At 35.1% G+C, this 11,433-nt stretch overlaps 1 protein-coding gene across 6 annotated transcripts in view; it reads right to left on the bottom strand.

Annotated features, from left to right (window-relative positions):
- Positions 1–11,433, bottom strand: part of LOC128990759 (uncharacterized) — a 178,410-nt gene that overhangs the window by 6,240 nt on the left and 160,737 nt on the right. For all 6 annotated transcript variants that reach the window (XM_054413319.1, XM_054413322.1, XM_054413321.1 and 3 more), the window contains 3 exons: positions 7,124–7,231; positions 5,980–6,144; positions 3,539–3,636 (listed from right to left, as the gene is read on the bottom strand). In XM_054413319.1, the coding sequence (XP_054269294.1) occupies positions 3,539–3,636; positions 5,980–6,144; positions 7,124–7,231 (371 nt within the window). The remainder of the gene's footprint in view (positions 1–3,538; positions 3,637–5,979; positions 6,145–7,123; positions 7,232–11,433) is intronic.

The following is an 11,433-nucleotide window of genomic DNA, read 5'->3' as shown; positions in this document are numbered from 1 at the left end:
ATGAAGTTAGATAGTAGCAAGACCAGAATTTGAAAAAAAATTCCTCATATAAAAACTAAGCGATTCCATCTGCATTGAAAAACAAAACACAAAAAAAGTTATTGAAACAAAAAATTAACTCTCTTAAGTTAATGTTATTAATAATGTTACCAATAATGTTACCAATAATGTTAACAATAATGTTTATTAAAAGGGAAGAGTTTAATTGAAGGGGATGGGAAGGGAAGGTCAGGTCAGTGTGAGATAACGTTTTTACTGCCCTATCACCTCAAGCAGCCTCTACTTGACTTTATCGCTTAGTTTAACGTCTTTTGGGGACACGAGACAGTTTACTGGCACAAGATGTGTTCATTCACCTCTTAATGATTCTACATGTCTAGTAATACAGTGGGAGAAAAACTAGAAACAGTAACAAAGTTGTTAATACATATACTCCTTTTCAAATAAATAATATTTTACCAAACCATTAAAATTCTTCATTACGATTGATAAACATGTTGGAAAAATGAAGTACATAGTACTGCCAATTTTTTATTGCATGCGAGTGAAAATTAAAATGAAAATCTATTTGTTTTACTATGGATGTTAGTCATAGAAATACTATGCCCATGTATGATGGTTATACCATCGCAGGCAAAGCTGGGCGTACAAGCTAGTTTTATTATACAAATTATGTAGTTGAATTGCAATATTAACATAGAGGATAAAAATAGGAATCAGGAATGTAATTCCAAAATTACGTTTACAAAGGGAATCCAAGTAAGTTGAGAGCTTACGATCCAATTCAACATTGATCCTTTTAGACAATATGGGGCTTTCGCCGCCCATGCAACAACTTTATTACGCTTTTTTTTTAAACTAAACTTCATATGTATGATTTTGTAATCGAATATCATTTATAAAGCTGTACATGATGGCTATGAACGGATATTAGGAGGAAAACTACTGAGAAAATTTCTAAGAGTCGTGACTCATATTTTGGTGTTACTACACCTCCTTTACTGGTGAGTTTATTGACTAAATAAATATTTATGTTTTTTTGTATGTGTTTTATGTATTTTGATGGTTTAATTGATATAAAGAACCACATAAACTGAAATGATTCATTAATTTGATGTACCTGTGACACCTGATGATGGACTGTAGTACGTGCAAACCATGGACAATGATAATATCACAATGGTACCACTTACCACATATCTCTCGTCAGATTAGATTAGGTAATAATATTACCTATATTATAAACAATTTTTCAATTCATTTATTCACCCAAAGGCTAATTTATCGGGAAAAAATAAATGCTTTAGTTATATTCCTTATACATATCATGGTTAACATTTGTACAAATCTATTTTTGATTTTATTTAATGTCTAAAAACATATATTTATGAATAAAAACATACAGTACTGTATTTTCTGCTTAGTTGAACTGATATTTTAAGCACCAAGCTGCATCTGAGGATATAATTCCAGCTAAGCTACTTAGAATGTACAAGAACTGTCTCCTGTCCTTCATCCTTAATAAGCCTCTCTTTGTCTTCTTCACAGCTTATCCTTATCATTTGACATAGTAGAGGAGATAGCGACTGGGGTGGACCATAATGTCACCCAAGTGTTATGGATCAATTATTATTATCAGTTATTGGTGGTGTTATTGGCTAAAACCTAGAAAACAAGGCTAGAAAAATAAGTTGACAATTTTGCCAGGTGGGTGCCCTATGGTTGGCAAGGGAGACGTATCCAACATTAGGATATCATTCACACGTACAAGTTGGACTTCGGAGAGTGTTGATAGATGGTGCCAGTGGGGTGGAGCCCTGAGATCGCGAAAAAGTACTCCGAAGACCCTTAGTCCCCTAAAATTATGGTACAGTAGGTCTGGGGGCAGAATTTAAGTGCTTTTTTTCAAGCCATTTTGGAAAATCTGTTCCTCTATAAGAATAACATGGCAACTTTTGATGCTAATGGGGGGCAGCCCTAAGGTTTGAAAAAAGTTTTTTATTGTTTGGTCATCTGTAACTTGGTATGGTACTGGTTCAGTTTAGAGGTTCTGTTATCGATACTACCAGGGAAAAACACACGCACAACTATATACTATAGTTCGGCCGCTTAGAAAGCGACCTCCTCTAGCATTGGTTTAGCATGAGCACGCAGGTAGTTTTCTATGTGGCCGAATTATAGTACTAGTGTATAGGCCTGCATAGTATAGATAAGTTATACCAAAAATTAAAAATACATCTCGCACGTATCGTACATAAGTTTTTGTACCAAATAATTAAGGAAACTCGATTTTAAAACAAATTTCACATTACATGAATTTTTTGATTTTTTCAAGTTTTTCCAATATGGCGTCCAAAAACACAATTTGCATGGTTAGATTTTTCTAGACTTTCAGCATTGTTGTATTAATAGTCAAAGTTTTCAGTATGTGAAACAGACAACATCAAAGGAACTAAAAAAAAATCAAATTCTGTTTTCGTGGGAATTAGTTCCACACTAAACTCTATAACTCCTATAAATAGTAACTGATTAATTATTTAATCTAAATATAGAAAGCAGATACCACAGAAAACAAGTTTTATCGGGTAGTCATTTGCCTCGCTACTGTTTACCTAAGCATAAAAATATGAGTTTATTGATACACAACGAGGACTTTAATAATAAACAATAAGGGTACTTTTCAATTAAAAAACTGTCTTTCAATGTACAAGGAGCATGATAAACACTGAGGGCACTAAGATATTGCTTTCTGCAGCCCCACATCACAAATCTAAATTATTTAATAGAGGAAATGGATAACCTGTGGCTGTAATGACACACGTTTAAAGTAATACAACAGGTCCTATTACTACTTTTTGATGGCTTGATTAATTTTTGTTCCGACCTATAGTACTGTAAGTTTTTTGCCTTATTTTTGTTGGTTTAAAAGCTTCATAAAGGTTGTAGAAATAAAATAAGTAGGCTATATATTGTAATTTTTTTTTAGAATTCTGGCTTTTGGACAGCTAAAACAGGATTTAAAGCATTTGGTATAAAACAGTTACCAGAAAGGTGTTTTTCCTAAACCCCATAACGAGATACCTTTATACACCCTCCCCCTCCCACCAGAAAAATTTGCATCATGCCTCCTAGCCTTACCTCTAGTAGACACATCTAGTGTGTTCCTATTCCTGCATTGAGTTACTGCAGGAGAAAAATCAGCAATAATCATAAAATGGAGAAGTATTATGAATCACTATACACTACTTATACAATCATACTAATATTATAAGTGTGAAGGTTTATGTGCTTGTTTGTTTGTTTGTTTGAAGTTCAATCACACATCAACTAGGCCTACTGGTTGGATTGGGTTGAAATTTGGTATGATGATAGCCCACATTCCCAATTAACATATAGGCAAATTTTTTTCTCAAAAATCCTTTGGGGCTCTAAGAGTTACCCAATACCCATGTTAACCTATGAGTATTCACTTTTTAAAAGGAATTAAAGAGATTTGCCAGTTGTTTCAACTACACAAGTTGGTTCTATGATAACTTACCATAACATAGAAAGACTCTCCTCTATGAACTTGGAAGTCGTTCGCTCTATCATCTGTTTGTAAAGCAAACAGGCCGGCTGCGGCAATACCAAACATAGCTGAAAACATTCCCAGATTATTTATTTGTCAACATTACTTGTGTGAGAAAACTGCTTGGTTAAGGAACTAAAATTTCTTATAGTTGAATAGATACAACTTCCGTATCGGAGAGGTGTGGAGGAGTAGTGAGCAGTGGGGAGACTGCCGTTGCGATGTTGCCGCGTTGTTATTAGTCGCAGTGAGCGGGAACTGCAACTTCCTCAATCCTCACAGACACAGAATATGCGCGCCAGCGCCAGCTTACAACAACGCACGCAGCGTTACACTGAGTGCTGTGACTGCTGTGCTGCAATTTCGTGTTATCTGTTGATAGTTAGAGAACATCTGCTGATAGGGAAGTGTTGTAAACAGAACAGCTTAGAAGTACAGAAACATTTGTTCCAAAATAAATGATTCCCTATGTTTGGAACGCTCTTTGATATATTTACTGACTTCTGGTGGGAAGCGACATTTCTGTTGTAAACCCAAAATATACTGTGAAATACACATGTGATGACTATTCCAACATCAAAAAGTTTTTTTTCTAGCTTAGGGGACTTCTAAACTCTCGCGGACAGTATACTGTACTCGAAGTAGTCACTGTCATAACACTGGAGGAACTGCACATGTGCGTGCGGGCGTGGAGATGCAGTGCGATATGGCAACAGCGACTGTTGTTATGGAAACCGCGTCAGGCTCTCCTTGCTCTTATTGGTCAGGTAGTCAACCTGGCAGTTCTCCCTCTTACTCGAACGTCAGATCGCCCCACCACGCCGATACGGAAGTTGTATCTATTCAAGTATAAATACATTGCCGATATTATGTAGCTTGAAGTTTAAGAGTCTTCATCAGTGGTAGCCATCTTGAATCTTAGTCCCATAAGACTAATGTTAACTTGGTGACGGTATTACGTCTCTTCCGATTGTTGTAAAGATATAATTTTTATGTCCAATTAAAGGTATGGTAGTCCTCTAGCTAATGTATTGCGTAAATTGTTCATTACGAGGCCAAATTTTGAAATATGAATAAATTAGTGAGATATAAATCAAATATTTTTAAATTAAAAAATAAACCATATTTTCAAAAAATAACTAATACATTAGCTAGAAACGTGCCTTATAATCATAATACTAAATTTTGGAATTTTTATTTCCATAAATAACTGTGTAATTTTGAGACAAGTAATTACGTTGAGTATACTGATCAGAGCGCAGCAGAGTGGCCTCTTATTGAAGACTCTTAAGGCGTTGATGAATATATGAATATATGGCGTAGAATGAATGAATGATTATATGTTGTACTCACTAATCAATTAACATTAATTACTGTAAGGATACATCTCACCTTATGGATTTTATGTGTTCTCCTGGAAAAATTTGAAAACTGTGCTTAAATGAGCGATTTTTGAGTTTCGTTGTGCTTTAGAAGAGAAGAATTCTTCTCTCCTCAAATAAAGACTAGACTTTTGGAAAGACTAGACTTTTGAAATCAATACAGATACAGTTTACAATGGTATCGGTAACATTTTTCTGTTTTAGCAAATTTCCCTATAGGAAAGTAGCTATTACCGTAGGTGGCACTGTAAAACCTAGACCCGGGACCAATTTACTTTTTAATTTTCATGTCCCCAGAGGCCAAAAACGCTATTCGTTAAAATTTGTATATCATGTATATATATATATATCTCTATGCCTATATGAATGTATATATTTTTTGTAATTTTTTACCCTCAAAACACAAAATTTCCCAATTATTCTCTAGACTTTTAGCTTAAAAAGCAAACAATTTAGTATGTCAAAGTGTTTTGTACGATTATTGGTAACGGAGAAATTTAAAAAAAAGTTTAAATTAAAAATTCCCACGTTATTCTTATGGAGAATATTGTAAAATGTTGTATTTTGCTTGTTTATGGATATATTTTAATCAAACTTGGCAAATTTATTTATTTTATTTATACTAAGCTAATTCTATTATACTAAAAACCACACTTTATTAGTTTCCTTGGGGCAGAAAACCTAGGTACTCGTTAAACCTATAATGTTATTTAAATAGATTTAATTGAAAATCTATTTAAGACAAATGGAAATTCGCTTAGTTGACAGGTTTGCTGCAGCAGGGGTATTTAGCTTTTATCTTCACCAAGATATTATTGCTATTTTTGCAAATATTTTTATTTTCATTACACTGTCTATTTATAAATAATTCTATAGTCCACTGATGTTTTACCCTAATTAATTTTAATAGGTAGGACTACAATCTTGATTCCAGTTACTAAATGTAAGTAATTTTGGATTTCCAATTTTCAGCATATCATGGTTCCACAGTATATTAAAACATTTCAACTACAGTGTTCTGTTACTCACTAGCGAGAAGGGCTAAGCCCAGCTTGGCGGTGACTGCTGCTGTATACTTCATCACCACTTTGTCCTTGGAGACTATCATAGCCAGCTGGATGACACTGAGGACACAGAAGGCAGCCAGACACAACACTCCCAGAGCTCCCATGTACCCTGCTATCCGCACAGCCCCTGAAACAAACAAATCACAGTAACAGCTATATCTTGGCCTAACTTACAGTCAGAAACATAGATTCAGCTCAGGCTTACCCATCTGGCTTGAAACCTCTGTTATCTAATTCTGTTAGATAATTCTAATCCGAACAGTTTCAACTTTGTGAACTTTGCTACGATGTGAACCGGTACAGTGACTCTCGTGTATATATAAACTGTGTATATATTAGGATGTAAGTGTAGGATAGTAACCTCTGAAGATGCCACAACCTGTGGCGAAATGCGCATCAGGTATCAAAAACAACAAGAACTTCAAGGCAACAAAAACCAAAAAGGTAATTGATTAAAACATATTTGACAAATAGCGACATATTTTATCAATAATTTATCGCGAAAAAAACTGCAGTTTGCTGGAATAATTGCGGTTTGATGGTACATGTATGTCAAAATTAAACCACAGTTTTGTTTGGTGACCAGGGATTCAACACCAATGACATTGGTTAACCACAAACATGAAGTGGTTAGCTCAATCACACTTTTACACAGTAATTAAACCTAAAATAATAAATTCAACAGATATTTTCTTTTTTCATAAAATATTATCAGCTTCTAAATTTTACTATAGACTACAATATATTGGTTCAATTTTCAACATGTAATAGTACTTCAGGACTTAAGTTCTGTGTACTGAATGTCTTTGAAATCCTAATAATATATTATTACCTTATATGATAATGCAGCCTGCATGGTAGTTCGGAAACCATGTTGAGCCACAGACTAACTACTGTATCTAGAAAATATCGTTTTCTAAAAAAAAGCTGTATTTCTTGGGTGAGGTTAACTTTTTGGTACTTTGGTATTATCCAGAGGCCACTTATTTTCACTTTTTACATATCGAGGAAGCCATACACCTAAAGTGTGTACCTCTACACCAGCTGAGCCTCTGAAAACATTAATAACCCATTGTTTGAAGTTAATTGTCATTCCATAAACTCACCATGTGGCTGAAACCTGGACACATTGTCCCCACACTTGGTCCTGCCGTAGAGCAGCTCCTTGCAGAGAGTCCATGGTCCGAAGTAGCCCTTCTCAGACCCCGGACCACCTGAAACATGAACATGATACATGAACATAACCATAACATAACATGAACATAATGTAATTGTAACATGAACATAATGTGTAATATGGGGCTCTAGAGTACAGTTCGATACTCACTTACATTACATTACCGACTGAGATGGGGACGTGGCTGATCTCAAAAACTAAAATAAAGTGTTTAAATAGTTATTTTCATTAAAGAATCAGTTGGTATCCAGAACATCAGCTCTTTCATTGTTGTAAGTAATATTAGCTTGCTGATCACAGCAACGATTACATTACATTACCAATTGAGATGAGGACATAACTTGACTTTAACCTAAATGGACAAAGGATGAGTGTATCACAGTTTAATGAAGTGAGATGTATTTTATCACATTAGGGAATAAGCCATTACCATAGGTCTCATGGTAGGACCTGGACCGGGGACCGATTTACTTTTTTGCTTTGATGTCCCCAGAGGCAAATACACAATTCGTTCAAATTAATATATATTTATATATGTCCGTTAGCATGATAACTCGAGCGGTCCAGCATGATCGGACCATGGGAATGGGGTGTTATGGGGTAAAAATTGGGATATCTCGTTTTAGACCCTCAAAACATAAAATTTCCTTCTCTCTTGACCATTTTGAAGAGCTTAAAAACAAATAATTTAGTATATTGAGGGGTTTTTGTAAGGTTATTGGTAAAGGAGAAAATTCCAAAAGTTTTAAATTTAAAATTTATGGGGAATAAGTAAACTGTTGTAGTGTGCTTGTTTATGGATATATATTGATAAAAAACACACTTAATTACCCTCCCTGTAGCAGTAAACCTAGGTACTCGTTAAACCTATTGTTATTGAAATAGATTAAATTGAAAATCAAATCAGACATATGGAAATTCGCTTAGTCTGCAGGTTCGCTGCAGCGGGGGTATTATATGTATTTACCGTCTTGTGATTCGACAGTATAAGTGTAAATATATTAATACAATTGTTATTAAACGTATATTTTTTGTTTTTTCAATCAAATCAGTCAAAAGGAAATTTGCTTATTTTGCAGGTTTGCTGTGGTGGGGGTATTTTAGCTTTGTTACTGACTGAGAGCAACTGTTTCTTTAGCCAACCATTTATCACAAGCCTAACTATGAAAGATGGGTGGGTTCAGTATCAAAACATGAAACATTTTCTGACTCAAACCTGTAATTGTAATTGGAGCACTGTAATTACTAGTTACTAGCTACTCAGGTATAAGGCTACATATAAACAGCATAAAGAAAATCTGTTCCTCAAAATACGCTTAAAGAAAGCAGAGGTCACTATAATATCACATATATACATATACATATATATATATATATATATATATATATATATATATATATATATATATATATATATATATATATATATCAGTGATCTTATAGTAACTGTATTGACATAGTTAAGTTGTTTGAAACTAGCTTATGTAAACTCAATATCATGTTTGAACTCTTTTGAACAAAATTTGTTTGTAATGATATCAAAAAATTTTGATCAAAGAACCAATGGAAATAATTAATTATAATGATAAGGATTGGGTGTTGAAGCCATGTTGAACATTCTAAGAGATTTGGCGAATTCAAACGAAGCTTTTGATGGGTTTACTTTGAGAAGTTGTATAACGTTTACTTATAGTCGATGTAATTGATTAGCTAATGGGATTACATGACGCCTTCATTACTCACCACACTCACTGCGGAACAGTTACGTATTGCGGCAATCTTTCAAAGTAGCAGGCGCTTTCAAATACAATGTTAATTTAAACAACAATGTTTATTGGTAAAAAACCCATTCGATTTTAAAAACTAAATTGCAGTGTTTTAGTAGTTATTTTTATTCGCAGGAGAAAGAATCAGTTGGTGTCAATAACATCAGCTGTTTAATTGTTATAGGTAATAGTTTAGCTTGCTGATCACAAACTACAATGTTATTTAAAATTCTGTGGACACATTTTGTAACGTATTGTCGGATGGTTTGTATTGTAGTTAACCGAATTTTGTGCCCTTTATCAAGTAAATAAATAGACAGGGTCTTAAAATGAGTATTGAACGTTTTGACGCAGTGGAACACGCTGCTATTTAACTCTAAAGTTAAATTTAACTTCTCAGACTCAAACAGCTGTTTGTTTAGTATACCTAAAATTGTCCATTCGAATGTTAGTTGTTATATTTCATTTATTTGTTAAAGACTGGATCAAGTCTGAATGTCCATATACTCAAAGCAATGTTCAAAGGCTTGCAAACCTTCACCAACTAGATCGTGTATTTGTGCAGTACACTCGTATTTTCAATATTAATAGTGATTTTGCAAGTAATAAACATAATTCTCAATCAACTATTTCGTTATTGCATATTCACTACAGGGTATCTTACTACTCTTGCATACATAAGTACAATGAACTTAAATTACATCATTTGTACCCACCCTCTTGTCCCTAGTAATTTCAGATTACAATATTGCCAATTGCGTAGGCGTAGGTTTAATATTGCTGAGTGAGGAGGGAACGTATTCCACTGCTTATAACCACTCACTGACTAAGCTCTTGGTTCTCTCAAGTTTATAGCTTCTATAACTAGCCAGCTCAGCGCAAACAAATTCCCCTGCCGAAGTTGCTAACTATATACACTAAGATTCACAAGTACAATAAATAATTAGTTTATTGTTGTAACCGTACTTTAAACCTTTTTTACCATGTATGGAAATGTTACTGCTTGGTTTTATTAACAAGGTCTGCAAATGAAAGAAGGTTCATATGATTGCTTGAAGCTCATGCGCATTGCAGGCGATGTCAATTTTAGAAGTGGATGTAGCGCTCGTCCAGTAATCAGAAGATTGCTGATTCAATCCTGAGAAAAGACAATACCGTAGCTTTTTATGGTTCAAAACTACGTCACCTATCATTGATCATTGGACCTAATAAGCGGGTCTGTTTATAATCAGCTGATTTTAGTTAGTAACTAAGTTAGTTGTCATTTCATTCATCCTTCAAGTTCCCTGAAGTGTCGGCGTCGTATAATTGTACTAAGTGTTAGGATATTTAGATTATAGCAACTATAAATCCAACACTTATCTAATCTAATTTTAGTTTATAAAATAAATACAGGAAATGACTACTATACTTTTTTTCTACTAAAACCTTTTTACTTTTCTTTTACTTTTTTTTTTAACTAAAATCGTATTATACAAGTCAGCTCAGCAACCAATACAACTTGAAGATGGAATAGAGATAGAACAGAACATGTCGGCTTTATTCATGGGAACGTTTATATGAGGTATTTCTCACCGTGGCAAGCTGTGATTATAGCAATCACTATCACCAAGGCATTGGACACAGCCGGGGCGTCGCCGGCTCTGCCCTGTACAATACAATGTGACAATAACAATACTGACGGTGTTAACATGTAGCAGTGTACAGGCTTACATGTGAACATAACCTCACTTCCACCCAGGCTGTCGTTACTGTAACCTTCACAACATGTAGCAGTGTACAGGCTTACATGTGAACATAACCTCACTTCCACCCAGGCTGTCGTTACTGTAACCTTCACAACATGTAGCAGTGTACAGGCTTACATGTGAACATAACCTCACTTCCACCCAGGCTGTCGTTACTGTAACCTTCACGATGATGTAGCAGTGTACAGGCTTACATGTGAACATAACCTCACTTCCACCCAGGCTGTCGTTACTGTAACCTTCACAACATGTAGCAGGGTACAGGCTTACATGTGAACATAACCTCACTTCCACCCAGGCTGTCGTTACTGTAACATGTAGTAGGCCCAGCAGTGTACAGGCTTACATGGGAACATAACCTCACTTCCACCCAGGCTGTCGTTACTGTAACCTTCACGATGATGTAGCAGTGTACAGGCTTACATGTGAACATAACCTCACTTCCACCCAGGCTGTCGTTACTGTAACATGTAGGCCTAGCAGTGTACAGGCTTACATGTGAACATAGCCTCACTTCCACCCAGGCTGTCGTTACTGTAACCTTCACGATGATGTAGCAGTGTACAGGCTTACATGTGAACATAACCTCACTTCCACCCAGGCTGTCGTTACTGTAACCTTCACAACATGTAGCAGTGTACAGGCTTACATGTGAACATAACCTCACTTCCACCCAGGCTGTCGTTACTGTAACCTTCACAACATGTAGCAGTGTACAGGCTTAC

Source organism: Macrosteles quadrilineatus, unplaced genomic scaffold (genome assembly GCF_028750875.1).
Source record: "Macrosteles quadrilineatus isolate MER2022 unplaced genomic scaffold, UCM_ALF_1.0 Scaffold_3__2_contigs__length_128488019, whole genome shotgun sequence".
NCBI classification, from domain to species: Eukaryota; Metazoa; Arthropoda; class Insecta; order Hemiptera; family Cicadellidae; genus Macrosteles; species Macrosteles quadrilineatus.
This window is presented reverse-complemented; position numbering and strand designations above follow the sequence as displayed.